The sequence below is a fragment of the Cucurbita moschata genome, unplaced genomic scaffold, assembly GCF_002738365.1.
Source record: "Cucurbita moschata cultivar Rifu unplaced genomic scaffold, Cmos_1.0 Cmo_Scf00053, whole genome shotgun sequence".
Classification (NCBI taxonomy): Eukaryota; Viridiplantae; Streptophyta; class Magnoliopsida; order Cucurbitales; family Cucurbitaceae; genus Cucurbita; species Cucurbita moschata.
This window is the reverse complement of record NW_019268569.1, coordinates 115,928-133,603: the sequence shown is the minus strand read 5'-3', so window position 1 is coordinate 133,603 and position 17,676 is coordinate 115,928. Positions and strand designations below refer to the sequence as shown.

General features: G+C 33.3%; 2 protein-coding genes and 1 long non-coding RNA gene across 3 annotated transcripts in view; 1 reads left to right on the top strand and 2 right to left on the bottom strand.

The window, feature by feature from the left end:
- Positions 1 to 4,980: 4,980 nt before the first annotated feature.
- The window catches only part of LOC111436331, a 13,747-nt gene continuing 1,051 nt past the window's right edge, over positions 4,981 to 17,676 (bottom strand). Inside the window, exons 2-3 of the long non-coding RNA XR_002709214.1 lie at positions 10,756 to 10,759; positions 4,981 to 4,992 (exon numbers count right to left, since the gene is read on the bottom strand). This is a non-coding gene — a long non-coding RNA (uncharacterized LOC111436331). The remainder of the gene's footprint in view (positions 4,993 to 10,755; positions 10,760 to 17,676) is intronic.
- LOC111436330 (biotin synthase, mitochondrial) lies at positions 5,204 to 10,392 on the top strand. Its single transcript, XM_023074076.1, has 6 exons — positions 5,204 to 5,581; positions 6,612 to 6,791; positions 7,790 to 7,896; positions 8,526 to 8,731; positions 9,602 to 9,741; positions 9,855 to 10,392. Exons 1-6 carry the CDS (start codon positions 5,363 to 5,365, stop codon positions 10,155 to 10,157), a joined length of 1,155 nt encoding a protein of 384 aa, XP_022929844.1. The 5' UTR covers positions 5,204 to 5,362; the 3' UTR covers positions 10,158 to 10,392.
- LOC111436328 (probable protein phosphatase 2C 33) overlaps positions 13,128 to 17,676 on the bottom strand; it is a 5,461-nt gene continuing 912 nt past the window's right edge. Inside the window, exons 2-7 of the mRNA XM_023074075.1 lie at positions 16,878 to 17,457; positions 15,738 to 16,073; positions 15,520 to 15,637; positions 14,307 to 14,530; positions 13,508 to 13,708; positions 13,128 to 13,379 (exon numbers count right to left, since the gene is read on the bottom strand). Of these exons, the coding sequence (XP_022929843.1) occupies positions 13,353 to 13,379; positions 13,508 to 13,708; positions 14,307 to 14,530; positions 15,520 to 15,637; positions 15,738 to 16,073; positions 16,878 to 17,150 (1,179 nt within the window). The 5' untranslated portion in view covers positions 17,151 to 17,457 and the 3' untranslated portion in view covers positions 13,128 to 13,352. The remainder of the gene's footprint in view (positions 13,380 to 13,507; positions 13,709 to 14,306; positions 14,531 to 15,519; positions 15,638 to 15,737; positions 16,074 to 16,877; positions 17,458 to 17,676) is intronic.

Sequence of the window (17,676 nt, the reverse complement as noted above, 5' to 3'; positions counted from 1 at the left end):
TTTAGAGCAACAAATATTAAGTCATGATTATGGTTATTCTTAAAAGTATAAATTATTAAATATTTTTATAATATTTATTTTCTTTTATAAAGCTCAAATAACCTTAATTACTTTTTTTTTTTTAGAAAAAAAGACTTCCCATTATTTACATTTATCTGTGTTTTTTTTAAGATAAAGATAGAGAAATTCGGTTCATAAATGGAAATTGTAAGCATTTTTAGGTAAATATTGAATTTTAGTATTCTATTTTCTAAATTAAACTTTTTTTTTTTTTTTTTGGTCCTTTAGATTAAAATTTTATTTTTTGAAATTATTTCAAGTGATTAAATGTACTTTTTAATTTTTTTTTTTTTTGTTTGAATTTTTTTTAACCTTTTTAAAGTCATATGTCAATAAAAAGAAAATAAAGTTTTAGTTTTTTTTTTTAAATATTTCTTATAACTTTTAAATTGACCCCAAAAAAAATAATACATAATAATATTTTTTATTTTCGTGTTCAATGTTCATTTATATATATATATTTATATTAAATCTTTTTAAATAAATGAATACATTGATTATTTTATAAGTTATTTTGACAAACCTAAATTGTAATACACTGAATTTGTAAAAAAAATAATAATAATAAATAAATATAATAAAATATTTTTGTATAAATAAAGGAATAAGTCAATAATAATAAAAGAAAATAAATAAATACAGTGACAGCAGAGCTGCTGCCGCCATGGGGGAGATAAGGGAATGGACATGTGGTTGAGCATGAATAAAAGAAGGAAAAAAAAATTGTAGAGAATTCGAGATGAAATTCAACCACCACATGTCCGATAGATTCATAAGAGTTAGATTATTAAGTTGTAGAAGAAATCGGGATGAAACTAGAACGGTAGGATGAGAATGATTGGCACGTGAAGAACACGTGTGCGTGACTGCGAGTGAAGATGCAACTGGGCGAGAACTAGGCACGTGAGATAGGTTATCTTGGTGCGTGTGAGCTTCGTTTGACCTTCCATTCATCCCGTTTGACTTCTTTTGACCTATATGAATGTTATTTTATAATCGTGAGCATGTTGATTATGTGATTATGAGTCTAATATAATAAATATATGTGTATTACATAGTTAATTTGTGATATCTATGGATGCATGCATAAGACATGAGCATGTTATGAATACAAAATGGAAATGTTATGAGTTGATCGTGTCATGGGCTATATATGAATATTTTTAGTCTACTAATCTCTGCTGAATTCACGACCGATGTGTTGTGGTCTAAGTTAGGAATAATGAGAATTCCTGACCGTCGGATTATATTATGTAACAGGTCATCAGAGAGTTTACTAGACAGGTCATATGTGATCGAGAATGAGTCTTACATACAGTGTCCGAAAACTAAGAAAAGCATATAAAGAGTTGGCCGTCTAAGCTTGAAGTAGCTGGAACACTTTTTAACGAACAAAAGATCTTAGTAAAAGAAATTAGGAGTCATTGATGAATAAAACTTAAGAATTACTGGAAAGATGATTATTTAAAACTTGTAAAACACACAAGTTTAGCTACTTATCGAGTAAATTAATTACTCATCGAAATTTTTTTAATTTTTTTTTCTAAATAAGCGTGATGTTGAGTGACCGAGACAATGAAGAACCCGATACTGGTCGGGCTTGCTCCCTTGTGAAAAGGAACCCCCTCATTCGGAGGCAACGGGGAAATCGACCCTCTTTGCATGTGATGCATTAGCCTTTGCAATTTCATCCATCTTTCTTTTACTTGGAGTTCCTCTATTATGAGCGGGATCTGCAATAATCCATTATATAATATAAAATTAAATATAAAAAAATTCAATATCAATATAAAAAGAAAAAATAAAAATTATAATATTGTAATATTGTTCCGCTATTTTAGAGGTATGCAGAAAGCATGTATTTCTTCGTTATTCGCCTGCTTTCACTCATTGTCTTCTCCATCTTTTCAGCCTTTATATGCTATTTCATGCACACCGTGCTTCATGTTCACTCCATGCTTATAAGAAATTGTTAAGCCATTTATGTTATGTTTACGAAAAAACGGAGGTATAACTTGCATCATACGTATATCTCATGATTTAAAGTAATGGGGACATCATACATTTTGTATAGCACGTGTATCGGGATACTTCTTTGTTATGATTAATACGAACACGTACACTAGTACACTTTGATATTATTCGTGCTCCTTACCCCTGCGGCTTTTTCGGCATGAATTGGACAGTAGAGACCAAGACTATGACGTTTTACGAAATGATAGGTTCCATCGTGATCACATGTGATTGCATTTCCTGACCCCAATAGTAAGTTACTTACCGATTATTTTTAAATACTCAAGCCATACTCCTTATTTTTCAAGTAAACGTAAGACACCTCTACGGATGATGACCTTGTTGTATATAACGATCACATTTTTAATCAATTATATTTCTATAATTTTGAATAAGTTCGAGAAAATAAAAAATTAAAAAAATAAACATAAACTTAAAAATATTTTATTTTTTAAATGTAATAATATTTCATATAAATTAGTAATTATTATTATTTTATGAATTTAATACTATATTAATTCAAATTCTTAATTTAATTATAGGTGAAAGGATAATAATAAAAATAAAATCCGTGTACATATAATTATTAATTTATTTAGTTGTAGGTGTGAGGCTGTGAGAGGGGGTGGGTGACGGTGGGGTGATTTGAAGATTACTCCACGTCGGGTAATTTGGAATTTCAGGTCGGCCGTTTCTTTCCCAACCAATGGCTGCCATTCCAAACAAATTCTTTAATTAAATTTTTTTATAAAATTATTTATGCCATGTTTGATTTAATTAATCAATTAATTTATTTATTTTAATCTCGTAATCAGTTAGTCGTATTTATCTAATTTCGATCTTATTTAATATTGCATGTTCCAAATTAGGTTCAGTCCCCCCGACTCATTCAATAGCCACACAAATTTGAGTAACTCCAATAAAATTTGTCCATTTTCGAATAAATACTTATTTTCTTTGTTTGTTTCACAAGTTAGGGATAATATTATCCTATTATTTCTTTTTTTTTTAAAAAAACCAACCTGGGTTTTTAAATATCTTCTTCTATATTCAACGACTCTGGACACGGTTGTGCCACTATACATTTTTTCTAAGAGGGACGCGTAACCACACTGTTGATTTAGTAGTTGGCCGGCATGTGGAGTTGCTCCTCCAAGTTCAGTTAGGGGTGTACACTCAACCCGATAACCTGGACCAATCCAACCCGAACTATAACGGTTGGGTTGGATTGGATTAGCAATTTGGGTGGGATTGAGTTCATTTTTCTGAATCCAAATTGATTCGGTTTGGTTTTGGGTTCATGGGACAAAATCTTTGAATTGACCCGAGCCAAAAGAATGTATATAATATATATTAAGAAACTTACTATAATTATTAGTTTTTTATTGTCAGTTTATTATTAAAAATATCGACGTCAAATACATTATTTTTTATATATATATTTTTAATTTAGTTTCTTAATGTCAGTTTATTATTAAAAATATCTTTTTAAATTAATCATTTTTATTATTATTTCTGATTTGATGATCTATTCTTATATTTTCTTACTTTAACCCATTCTCGATAAGAGTCGGTATTTAGTTGTCTTTAGTTTTACAACAATGTTGAACTATATTAATATGTTACATTTTTGCTTGTTGTTCTGGATTGAATTTATTATTATTATTTTTTTTTTTTTAATAATTATAAATTGATTTGTATTTGTTTGTCAACTTGATTGTATTCCAATAATTATAAATTGTGGATAAATAAAAAAAAATTTAAAAATGAATTTTTTTAACCACCGTCAACCCAACCCGAATAGAGGGTTGAGTTGGGTCGAGTTACCAATCCAACCAACCCAAACTTTTGGGTTGGGTAAAAAAAAAATCTCTCAACCCAACCCAACCGGGACCATGTACACCTCTAGTGATATTATGGCCATGTGTTAAAGGGTTGTGAGCTAATGTTACAGAGATGATGTTCAAAAAAGATGATATCATACGATACGTATATAGTTATGATGAGGTTGCGCCTCAACCAAAGATACCAATCATTCATTATCGTGGTTATGTATGGTTAATAAGTATGACAAAAAGTTGGTTCACTCCAAAATGTGATTTGCCATCCAGAAGGTGCTAGCACCTAATGAACGGCTTCCGGACCCTATTAAGGTCTTTGACATATAAGAGAACTACTCGAAATTTTGAGGCTTTTTTTTTTTTTTGCTTAGATAACCAAAATGATAGTCATATTGAATCGGCCATCATTCTCATCCATGCAAATTAAAGGACAGTCCCTCACATGCCAGAGTTTATTACTCACTCAGGATCAAGATTGAGTCGCATATGATCACCGCGTAAAATATTAATCTTTCCAATTAAAAAATTTATAAAAAGATATTAAATATTTTAAGATTCTACAAACTCATTGTATATGATATTTCCAATCACATGTTTTCACATAAACGAATTGGATTAAATCATTTATAAGAATTACGAAATGGGTAATATCAATAGTGTTACCAGGAAAAAGCACCCAACCTTGATTTTTCCATACAATAGATAATATTAAATTACAAATAAAATAATCTAAATTATTATTAAAAACTAAATAAATAATTAATTATTATTAAAAATAGTGGAAAACATAATAATGATAATATTAGAAAAACTTCTTAATTCTATTAAAAAAAACATCATAACCAAAATTATCAAATATAAAATTTATATTCAAGGAAAATATATGTTATTAGAAAGGAAAAAAACCTTAATTTAGGAAATATCATAATAAAATTTTCTTAATATAACAATTATATTAAGAAAAATAATTAAAATGCATGATGTGGATGCTAGTGGCCTTGTGGGTTTAGGTTTCGGATCTGCCTATATATTTCGGGTATGGGCCGGATCCAAATTCGGATTCAGGTCCGATTTGAATCTTCTTCTCCAACTCACAAAAATGGCCCAATAGGCCCATGGGCCTAATATTACTTCAGCCCAATTCTATATTCAGAATAATTAATATTTATTACTCAATAAACTTAAAAAACCTAAAATTAAAACATATTATTTATAATATAAATATAAATATTAAATTTTAATTATTTTAAAATTCTAACTTGATAAAAGGTATTATTGGAGCTAAAAAAAAAAAAAAAAAAAAATCAAGGGTGGGCGGAGATCACAGTGCTGTTGTTGCTGGCTTTGGCCGTTGAGCTACTACCCACTCACTCTCCTTTGCTCTTCTCTGTCATCACTCCGTCTCGCCGGAAAATTCTTCCGCCTTCCGTCCATAAACAGCCACCGAAATGCTATTTGCTCGATCGTTTCTCCGCTCCCACCTCAAACCCTCCGACATTCCTCGCCATTCTCCGCCTTTTTCTTCCCTCTTTTCGTCTCTTTCAGCTTCTTCCGCTGCGTCTATTGAAGCCGATAGGCTTCTCAGAGATGGCCCCAGGAATAATTGGACTCGACAGGAGATTCGCGACATTTACGACTCTCCCGTTCTCGATCTGCTTTTCCATGGCGTCAGTACTCTCTCTCTCTCTCTCTCTATATATATGTGTGTGTGTGTGTGTAATGCAAACTTTTTGTTAGTACTGGTGGGAGAAATTGAAGCTATTTGTTTGAGATTTTTCGTTATTTTCTTATGACTTGTTGGAGACATTGAGTTGGCCTGTAGTCTCAGTGTCTAAGAGCTTTGCACGTACGATTTGTGGTTGATAGGTCTTTTAATGGTTGAAGTTTTTCAATCTGTTCTCAAATCTATTATCACTATCGCTAGAATTAAAAAGTGAAACCCTTACCACGATTTCTTACCTCAAATTTATCGTGTCTGTTAAAGAGGAAATCATCCACAACCTTTTTGCTTATAGATGTTGATTCTAATGGGGTTCTCCTTTGAGGCTTCAGTAGTATTGCCCAACATATAGAATTAGGCCCGTGATGCGAATGTAAATTCATTTAAATGTTCGTAAAAAGTAACTTCCCTTTCTTCTCTTGAACTATCATAGTTGCATAAAAAATAACCACTCCTAGTTACTATATCTCTTGAGAGAAATAAAACTTTTGGAGCATAACTCTGAAGCCACCGCACCAATGTTCTAGGCTGGTGCCTCTCTGAAAGTAACTTGTGTTCATTTCATAAATTGGTCTAATGGTCCAAGGGCGTTATACTATACGAAATGGTGGTTGTTGCATTGGTCTTGTTCGTTTTTGTGGCTAAATGCCTATTCATCCCTCTAAAGGCACAATGGATCTTCTAATATATCATGAAAATAAATAATGATCTATATATCTAACCTAATTCCAATTGTATACCTTGTTTTAGTAACCAATTATTTGCGTATGGAAACTTTTTACTAACAAATAATTTGGTGGAAACTGACTTATTACACAAGTAGTGTTACAATTTTTTTGATTTCCATATTGCAACTTGACCTCTTTCTAAATCATCTAGTTCTTAAATGGGTTTTACTTGAAGCACTATTTCCATACTTTTTCCCCTTTTTATTTTGTTTGCTTATTACATATATATACCTATTTATTGTTCTTCAGGCGCAAGTTCATAGGCACACACACAATTTTCGGGAGGTGCAGCAGTGTACCCTCCTTTCAATCAAAACAGGTGGGTGTAGTGAGGATTGTTCCTACTGTCCTCAATCATCGAGATATGACACTGGAGTGAAATCCCAAAAACTTATGACCAAGGATGTCGTGCTTGAGGCAGCCAAAAAGGTATCCCTTTTTAATTGTTGCAAATTGTTCTGTACATTGAAGCTGAGTTTCATTGCCGCGACTAACCAATAATAACCTTATGTATGTCTTAGATAAGTTGGAATTGGTACCCTTTGGCAGTCTTGTTATGCCATCTTCCTGATCCTTGGGTTTTTGTTGCCCCCTTACTGATCAAGAGACTTGTGAGGTGTCAGTCTCCTTTCTGTTGTTTTTACCTGGTCGTTTGCCATGGAAGAAAGGATTCTAGCTTTTAGCTTTCGAAGCCCTTTGAGGGTTTCTCTAGCAGATATATATATATATATATATTCCGTTGCAGATTCTTTTTGCCCCTTCTCCCCACCAGGAAGCCAATGTATTTTCCTCTGTTTTGGAAGTTAAAATTCCTAAGAAAGTGATGTTCTTTTCTTTGACAAGTTTTACATGGGAGAGTAAATACTCAGAACCGTCTCCAGAGGTTCTCTTCTCTTCCTTGGTGTTGTAGCCTCAATGACGTGTTCTTTGTAGAAGGCAAGAAGAGGATCTTGACCATTTGCTTTGGGATTTTTATTCTGTTAGTTCTTTGTGGAATCCGTTCCTTATGACTTTCAAGATTCTGTTAGCTCATAATAGAGAATATCCATAAATTGTATGTTTGGTATTTATGGTTACTCGGCATTAAATATATTTTATTGAACAAGGCTTTTATTCTAAAAATATTTAGGGCATCTAATGTGCACTGCACATGAACCTTCAATCTTCGTATGCTAAATCATGACATGCTTATTGGTAGACTTTTTGTAACTTAGTACTGGTGTCTTTCATATTTTTCATTCTACCATTGATGTCGTTTTATATATATATAACAGAGCTATACCTTAACTGTTCCTCTTTTGTTTTCATGCCATGCCATCTTCTTTCTTTAAAAAGAAGTTGAAAAATCTTAAAAAGGAATAATTTTTTATTGCATATTATCTGTCCCTTGACCAATATTTAAAGCGTTTATTCACATTGTCTGGCAGGCAAAAGAGGCTGGTAGCACAAGATTTTGTATGGGTGCTGCATGGAGAGATACAATAGGAAGAAAAACTAATTTCAATCAGATCCTTGATTATGTAAAAAAAATAAGGTAACAAATTTCACCTTAAATAAGAAATAGCTACAAAGATTAGAAGACTGAAATAATTAGCTTGCTTACAGAATACAGATTAAAGATAGATCAACAATAAAATGAGAATAAGTTCTTAACTTTTCCTGCCCCTGTCTGCTTAGAATGGTCAGGACAAGAAAGTTTTTCATCATAGAGTGAGTGATGGTCAGAGCAGAGCACTTAGAAAGATTTTGCAATGATTTAAAAAACAAATTCAGCATGATTTGAAAGTCCCTAGTGTTACACATGATTTTTGCCTCTTTTATTTTCTTTAAATACTAGGAAAGAAAATGCTAGGATTCCTTTACTAAATTCAATCTCTTAAGCAAAGCCTTTGTCTTTTCTCCTTTTGCTTAATCTCTCTTTCAAGGCTTGCAGTTCGGTTTTCCGCATCTTTTGATAATTTATGTATATATGTAAAAGATTTCTGCAAGTGTTGAGATTAGCAAGGGTTGACTCTTTAGTATTGTCCAATCAAGCTAGTGAAATGCATGATCGAGAAACTGAAACATTGGCAAGAATCGTCCACAATTATATCTCTTTTAACCTGAGTAATCACTCGTCCTTCGACATTAATTCTCAAATCAAATTCATCTGTGATGTATTAGAGAGATGGGGATGGAGGTCTGCTGCACTCTGGGCATGATAGAGAAGCAACAAGCTATTGACCTCAAGAAGGCCGGCCTCACAGCTTATAACCACAACCTCGACACATCAAGGGAATACTACCCAAATATTATTACCACGAGGAGTTATGATGAGCGTTTAAAAACTCTAGAATTTGTTCGTGATGCTGGAATCAATGTCTGCTCTGGTAATTTTTACATCTTTGATTTTAACTCAGATTTTCCGTGTTGTCCGTCTTCTCTTCAACATTTATACTACTACTTCATGACGTATTGACAAATTTAATGAATATTCCTAGATTTATAACTTATTTATCGGAAAAAGTTTATTAATTTATAACTTCTAGAAGAAATGGCTTATAAAAGAGCGGGAAACCCCCACAAACCATAAGACTACAAAAGGGCTGCCCAGTTGGCATTTGGAAACTATTTAGGATTCATAACACATATAAGGGAAAATATTCAGCTTGGTCAGTAAGCCTAGAAGTCTACTAAAAGTTATAATTGTGACAATTTGAAGAGGATAATATTTATTGAAGGGAGACATAGCTATAGCCTTACGATGGTTTAAGGTTTCATCCATTAGTAGACCAACTATCCCAATGGTTATAAATGGTGGAGGGATCCGAGGACGTTAAGTTTCTGAAGATCTCCACGGCTTCTAGGTTCTTGATTTGGAGTATTCACTTCCCTGATGATGTAGGGAAAGGAATGTTAATGAAGGGAGACGTGTATTCCTTTGTTTGCTTTTGAAACAATTAATTTATATTGATCAGTATTGGCGTTCTATGATTTTTTTTCTAGTTCTCTAATGGGGCCATATAAACATTCCAGAGACTTTTTCCTTTTTCCTTGGCCGCTATATGGTGGTGTACACTTTCTTTTGTATGATAGAAAAATATTCTATTGATGTGATGAAATATACCAAGAAAATTTCCGGGAGCCTGAGAAATTTTGCAACTCCATCCTCTTCCTCCCCTTTTGTACTATATTTTTATGGCATTGGTACTTTCACTGCTTAATAAGAACTTGGTGAAATCCTTAATTTCTGGCAATAGGAGGAATAATTGGGCTTGGAGAGGCAGAAGAGGACCGTGTCGGTTTGCTGCATACCTTGGCGACTCTGCCCACACACCCCGAGAGTGTTCCCATCAATGCGCTGGTTGCAGTGAAAGGAACCCCTCTTCAAGACCAAAAAGTAGCTCATATTTGTTGCACAAACCTTATTTAGACACCACTACTTCACTTCATATGAAAGCTATTGCTTTGGTCTCTATAGTGAATGCTTTTCTTGCCTTTCTTTCTTTTCAGCCTGTTGAAATATGGGAGATGATTCGAATGATCGCCACAGCACGGATCACCATGCCAAAAGCAATGGTAAGGCTGTCTGCAGGTCGAGTGAAGTTTTCCGTGCCGGAGCAGGCGTTATGCTTCCTTGCAGGAGCAAATTCTATCTTCACCGGGGAGAAACTGCTAACGACGCCAAATAACGACTTTGATGCTGATCAACACATGTTCAAGATGCTGGGTTTGATTCCAAAAGCTCCCAGTTTCACTGATGGTGCTGAGAAAGCCCCTGAAGAAGAGTCATTACAAGAAGCTGCTTCCAATTAATTCATAAGCCACTGGCTCTCCAATCAATTCTCTCTCTCTCAATCTTTATTTCTTTGCTTTTTTCTCCATTTTGGGTTTGTTAATCCGTAGATTTGCAGTTGGTATCTCCATTAGATGTGAGCTTAAAAGAGAAAATGAAGAGGTAATGAACACTTCTCCTTGTGTTAGAGTAGTTACACGTACTTGTTCTACAAGTCATCACTTCATGATTAATGTTTAGGAAATCTTTATCATTCCCATTCCTTTTGTTTGTGATAGGACTGGTTATTAATGTATAATGGTTATAGTTTTATAAAATTATTTGACTATTCTCCCTCTTGGCATAAATGTTTGTTGGTATCATCTCTCAAATTTTATGGTTTAAAATGAAGGATTTTGAGGCTTTTTTTTCTCATAACCTTAAAAACAAAATTATGATTTTTTTTCACTATAATAAAATGAGGTTAGTGGAAAGCAGTTGTTCTAATTCTTGGCTCATTTTTATCGTGTTTGATTTTTTTTGGGTGTATATCGGTTGAGTTGAGAAAAATCTTTTTAGTTAAATTTGAAATTTCGAGTTTGTTGGGTTAGTGACCCGAGCACCCCAAATAAATTTTACAATCCTACTTGAGCTGTGTGTGAATTGAGTAAAAATCTTATTTATCTACTGTTTGTATTACATTAATAACCAAAATTTTGTAAAACTCAAATATCAAATATTAACAATACACAACACATCGTTAACATCAATTATAAATATCAAATATTCTTAATTTGCACTATTTTTGGGTCTCAACAACAAAAAATGTCAATTGGCGAACTTGATTTTTTTTTATTTTTAAAAAATTCAACTCAACTCAAACGGAAACAAATCTAACTCAACCCATGTTTAGGATGGATAATTTGGATAGATCTGAGTTCTTGGGTCATTTAACCCATAGTTTCATTAAAAGTAAGATAAAATGTGAATGATTCTCTTACCACTATTATGGAAGTGTTAGCTCAATTGATTAAAAAGTATACTCAGAACTCAATGGTTAGGGGTTTGAAACTTTAAAAGACGAGACATTTACATCATAAAACATGAAATCTTAGATTCTTATTTAGATCAATATTCACGGTCGTGCCACCACTTTCTTGTTTGGAAGTAGGTTTATTTCACTAATTTTTTAGTAAACTTTTCACCCTACTTCGAAATACATTTAAATTTTAAGTCAAATTTTAAATAAACTTAAAAACACATTTCAATTTTAGGTAAGTTTTAAAAATAACTAGTAATTTTCAAAATTTAGCATAGTTTTTAAAAATAATTTTGAAACATGGGTAATATAAACAAGAAAATTTAGGTACAAATAGTGTTTATAACCTTAATCTAAAAAATAAATAAATACAATTTAAATGTTGTACGAATGACTCATACCTTGTGGTCCCAACACTTGTCATATTATGTGATTTGTATGGTGTGTATTACATTATGTGTGCTGATTTATGTTATAATATAAGTTATGTTATGATATAATACTATGACATGATTATGATATATTATGAAATTACGTTAAGATATTAATGTTGTATGATGCGTGAACCTCTATATGTCACACTTCTTATTATGTTAGCATGTTCACCATATGCCTATGAGACATTTATACACCATTTATGTTAACCATAAAAGATATGTTCAATATACATATGCATGTTTCATAGGAACCCTATGACATGAAAAAAATGGAGGTATGACTTGCATCATAAATATATGTTATGATTTAATACTATGGGATCTCATGCATTTTGTATCGTCATGATTAGTATAGAAGCGTACATTATGATATTTATGTATGTCATGATATAATGCGAGCTCCTTTCCCTCCGTAGCTCTAGTAGTGTGAGATTCGCTAATCGAATGTGAGCCCAATTGGTGGGTACATGTGCGCGTGCGTGAGCCATGTGTAGAAAAGTACTACACATCTAATTCCACTCGAACTGAAAAGTAGAGTTCAAAGTCATGATATTTTTATGAAAAAATAGATCTCACCATGATTGCATGTAATTGTATTTCACAACCTCAATAGAGGGACTACTTCCTAAGTATTTCTTTAAATATTCAAGCCAGTGTTTCAACTTTTTTTCAAGTAAATGTAAGGCATCCCTTGTACAAATGATGACATGGGAATGAAATTAGGGTAGTTTTATTTACATTTAATGTGATGTAATAAGAATATGATTCAATTTAAAATCAAATCAAATCAAAATTTCTTCTTCCAAAATTAAATGAAAGTTCTTTTTTGATGTTTATATGTCAAAAGTTTTTTTTTATCTATTTCAATCTTTTATCTTTAAAAGTTTCTTATTTATTTAAATTCTTATGGAAGAATCAAAATTATATTATTATTAAAATAAGTTTTGAAAGATGATGATAATGGGAGGGAGTGTTGGAGGTATGAGTTTTAAAATATCATTTTTATGATATAATTTTTATTTGACATTTTTATGATATTTCAATAATATTGAGCCCGTCAGGAATATCAAATTAAAAATCTATTAAAATGTTTGAAAAAAGATTAATACGTTGAATAAAAATAACTTAAAAAGTAACATAAGTATACCATTTTCTAAATATCTTTGCTCTATCAAGTACCTATTTGAGTTTTTTTAGTACAAATGGAAGATGAAGATTCGAACTTCCAACTTCGAAGCTACACATTTCGATCACATCTTCACATAAATAAATCAAAGAAATCTGAAAGTCCAAACTGTAAATTGGTGATTAACATTACATCTCGCCAAAGCTAGTCTCCAAAGACTTGGAATGAATGTAAAAATGTTCCAAATTCACCAAACAATAGAGCAACAAAAAGCTTTTGTCTATATAATAATATTCCTGAGAGAAATAAATTTAAAAAAAAAAATCAATCAATCAATCAATCAAGCCCTTCTAAAACTCTATTCTATAAAAAGGAGAGAAGAAAAAGAAAAAACTATAATGAACCCAGGTGACCACCAGCAGTACTGTTCCCCAACACTTCATAAACATATCAAAGAAATATACATGTGTAACACATATATATATATATCAATCAATGGTTTAAAGAATGAAGAGGAAATATGGCCATAATAATGAAAATAAAGATTTTCCTCTATTTTCAAAACTCGCCTGATGAAGCGCGGCAATCAAAGGTTTCGGGGGATAGAACGACGACGAGCAAGCTGAGAGAACTACTAAGTTTCCATGTCTTTGGTGAGCTCCTGATGCAAAAGCCAATTATAAGAAACTGTGAATACTTCGATAAAAATAAAGGAAGCAGGAATCTCTATAACTTCCATTCCATAGACATCATATTAATTTGGACGTTTGATTTAGTGAACGCTTCTACCTGCTGCTCCTTAGTTGTCACTGTAGCACTCTCACTAGAGTCCAGGTACAAGCAGACTACGGCACAATCATCCACTTTGGCAGTAGGGTACTTCGATCTCCATGCTCGAGAAGCCGTGTCCACAACGATACGAGCTGCAGAGGATCTTGGAGAAGATGCGACAATTGCCACAACCTCTTCGTTTGAAAGTACATCCCAAACCTGCGGAAGGGTAATAAAGAAGGAACATCTTAGATTTTAAATAAAAGTTAGGTTCATAATTAGATCCCTCAAAGACAGATACTATGGCCTTCTTGCTTTCTTTTTGGCTCCAGAAATGGGTTTCTGATTCCAACTAATCCCTAATGGTAACAAGGAGAACAAGAATGCTTCACAGGTCAATAAGAAAGATTGCAACAGTCCCTGCTGTTGTTATGTTTGAGGTTTCTATTTTTAATGTAAATAAGAGCTAATCAAAGTAAATTGATATTCGCTTCAGTGCCTCATTTGGGTTTCTTGCTGTAACATGTAAAGCAATTTTCCTCTTGTTTGCATACTAAAAATTTCGGATTGTTTTTCCCTTCTTTCTGGTTGGCAATTTTCCTCATTTGGGTTTCTTGCTGTAACATGTTTTCCTGATAACTTCTTCTTGTTCATTAATTCTTCCTCTAGATGAAATCGATTTTCTAATTAAAATGAGGACGAGGATGAGGAAAAAGAAAGTATATTTTTTCATAAATGTTGATTCTTATGCCAATAATCAATGAAAATTGCAAATGATCAAAATATTGAGACAAGGTTAAATGGTTAGACATCTTACCCCATCGGTAGCCAGTACAACAAACTCATCTTTCTCATTAAGATGATGACAAGAAATATCAGGGACGGCTATCAAGCCAAAGTCTTTCAAACAGAAATCTCCGAAGGCTCTGGCCATAGCAAGGCCAGGAGAATCACTGTCGGGAAGCCAAACCCGAAAAGTCTCGGGTTCATTTCGAAGAGCAAAGATTCTTCCTTTGCAAAGTCTGATCCTTTCAGCTTCTCCTATCAAAAGAAGAAACAAAAAGTTTTATACACACAAACAAACAATACTCTTGCAAAAACTTTTTATTCGCAAAAAGTAATTATGATGATTGTCATATCATTGCACCAAAAAAAAAAACTCTATAGGACTCTGAGTAAATTAGTAAATCATAAACCTGCGTTATGTTGGTCCTTTTTCTGCAAACACGAAAGCTCAAGACATGACAATGGGAAAATAGGAAAAGAAGAGAACAAAGAACATAGACAGCGTTAAGAAAATCTAAAAGGTTTTCTTGCTGCTGGAGGCTTTCCATCTTTATCTTCAGATGCTTAACGAAATTCCATATAATAAAACAGGGAATTGACCCTTTATTTCTATTTTATACGTTATCTTAACCATCATATCATCAACCTATCCACAGTTTCCTTATTCAGAGGAGGAATCAGAATTTCAAGATCAATAAAGAATTCTAATGGACGCAATCAACAGTTCTCTACAATAATGTTAGTGCCCATGTGCCATCGGCATATTGTGTCTACAGATTTTGATGAAAAGGAAATCTTCAAGTTGATATCAAACTATTAGCATCAAATCAAACGAAGTATCTAGGACACCTTATTGACCATTCAATTCATCAGAAAAACTTGATGGTAAATGCTCTTCCATCATAACACTCCTGATTACCTATTTGTTTAATCACTGAACACCCAGAGACATGGGTGGTTTAATATTTTATTCCATATAATCTGATGAGTATCATATATTCATCACCCAATTTTAGGGCACATGTTCACTCGAAAAATGAAGTGATTTTCTGAAAGATGCTAACAAGTAACTCAAAAAGGTGCTTTGGAAGAAATTTCTGGAGAAAAACTTCTTCATAGCGAAAGGTACAAACAAAGACTAATTATATTTAGGAATATAGCACCATATGTACACACAAATGTAAGACAACACACGGAAAAATACATCGATAGCTACTGGGAGAGTGAAGAGAGTAAAGGCATACTTGGAAGATTTGGCTTGAGGTCCACAGTCAACTGAACTGCAATGAGGGAGTTCGATTGATCTCTGGTACCTAAAACAGCCCTCGAGTCCCCGACATTTCCGATGATAAGATCCCGACCCTGTTTATCACAAGAAGAGTAAAAAGAGAAAAGATCACAAACCATATATATTCTCTGCACTTTTGATCAAAGCAATCGATATATGGATGTAAATTTACACCTGTTTGATCAAAGCAACTGATGTTGTACCACTGGTATAGCAATCGATATATGGATGTAGTTTAAGCTCCTTGTCCATCACCTTAAAAGCCTTCAGAAAAGACTCTTTCAACATGACATGAATGTCATTGGAACTGCCCAGACGACCAGGATCGCACCGAGAGGTTCCAGAATCCTTATTAACCAGCACTGGTGGAGAGACTTGACATCCCAATTCCCATTGTGCACTCAGTTTTAGAGGAAGAGAGTCTCTGACTTTCTTTGCAACCATATGGCCGAAAGGACCATGTCCATCAAAGACTCCGCAAAATATTGTATCTGCTTTTGAACCAAAATTCTGAAAAAGGGAAGCTATTATTCAGATGTAACAAAGAAATATGCAGAAAAATAAAACACTAAAGAGTAAAATTTACTTTAAAATTCATTGAAACGAGTAGGCATGGGAAACCTAAGAGCAATGGACAATAGAAACCTTACAGAGGCAACAATTCACTTTTACACGAAATTACATATCAACAATTTTACTAGAAAAGTGGATTTTGGTAATGCTGTATTTGCCTTTTTTGTCAAGGGGTTGATGTTATTTTTTTTCCCCTTTTAATATAAAGTTGTATAGCTGTGTATAATAAAGACATACAGTTACACAATTTTATATTAAAAGGAAAAAATGTAACATCAACTCCCTTACAAAAATTGCTAAAAAAATTTAATCATATTCATGAAGAACGTAAGAAGATGATAACCTGAATATTAAACCTAACTTTTCCTCCTATTCAATGTTCAAAAGAAGATGCTCAACCAATTAGTTATCTAGTCCACAGCTCTAAAGATGATCCTAAGCTAAAACGAGATCACAGTCCACCTAAAACCAAACGCCAGACACGATGAAGAACTGAAAGCAAATGAAACATGAATACTCAACTAATATTAACCACGACCAAGGAATTTCCATACCTCAAGGTCCAATTACAAGGATGAGAACCAAGAAGTTAAAACAAACCTTGTACACTTATATTCAAGCTATGATGAGCTCAAGACAGGATGAATATTTTAACATGCAACAGATAATGTATACAAAACCATTAAAATTCACAGGCGATGACCCCATATTACGAGCAAAGTTTGAGGGAGAGAATCAAACCTCCCAAACAATCATAGCGTCCTGATTGATGCCTTTCTTGCCTTGCCTAGTAAAGAGCGAGGCATGATCAGTTGATCCATTCAAAAACATCCGGCCAGGAACTCGATGAAGCGACATCTCCCTTGGAGAGTCAATAGAGGGAGAAGAACTCTTTTTCGTAATCTTCCTATTGGAGTTGCTTCTGGTAACAACGCCATCACCACGAGAAGTGGAAGCGATCTCAGAATAAGGGATCGCGTGATTATTGCGGTCCCCAGAGAGGCACGATCCCATACCGAGGGCCCTAACAACTTTAAGAAAACACTCCAGACCTACCAAACAGTCAGAACCACGCAATTCCACAGACGACGCCGTCGTGAAACTTTCAATTCGATGATTGGTTGCAATAAATTTCTATTGGAAAACCGATAGAAATCCTCTACATACACTTTCGAACAAAATCAGCAGCACATTTGTCAAAAAAAGAAAAAAGAACGCCAGAACGAATAATCAAATTTGCCACATGAAACCTGACGATGTAGCGATTAAAGAACGATGCATCACGCACGAAAACAAAACAAATCGATTCAATGCTTCAAAGCTACATATGAAAACAAGAAAAACACACGGATTAGACTTAAATTTCGTCGGAAAGGCACAAAAACAAAAACGCCAGAAAAGATCAAAACGCGATTGAAGTCATTGACATAACGACGACGATGAAAAAAGAGAAACGACAAACAGACCAAAGGCAAGGAGTAATCACTGAAAAGTTCAAAGACGACAGAACGGAAAAAAAAAACAAAAAAAAAAAAAAAAA

What these genes read in the sequence shown, in the direction of transcription:
- LOC111436330 (XM_023074076.1), top strand. Translation starts at nt 5,363, where the DNA reads ATGCTATTTGCTCGATCGTTTCTCCGCTCCCACCTCAAACCCTCCGAC. An exon ending in GATTATGTAAAAAAAATAAG is followed by an intron (nt 7,897 to 8,525) that starts GTAACAAATTTC and finishes GTGATGTATTAG; the next exon opens with AGAGATGGGGATGGAGGTCT. An exon ending in CCCCTCTTCAAGACCAAAAA is followed by an intron (nt 9,742 to 9,854) that starts GTAGCTCATATT and finishes CTTTCTTTTCAG; the next exon opens with CCTGTTGAAATATGGGAGAT.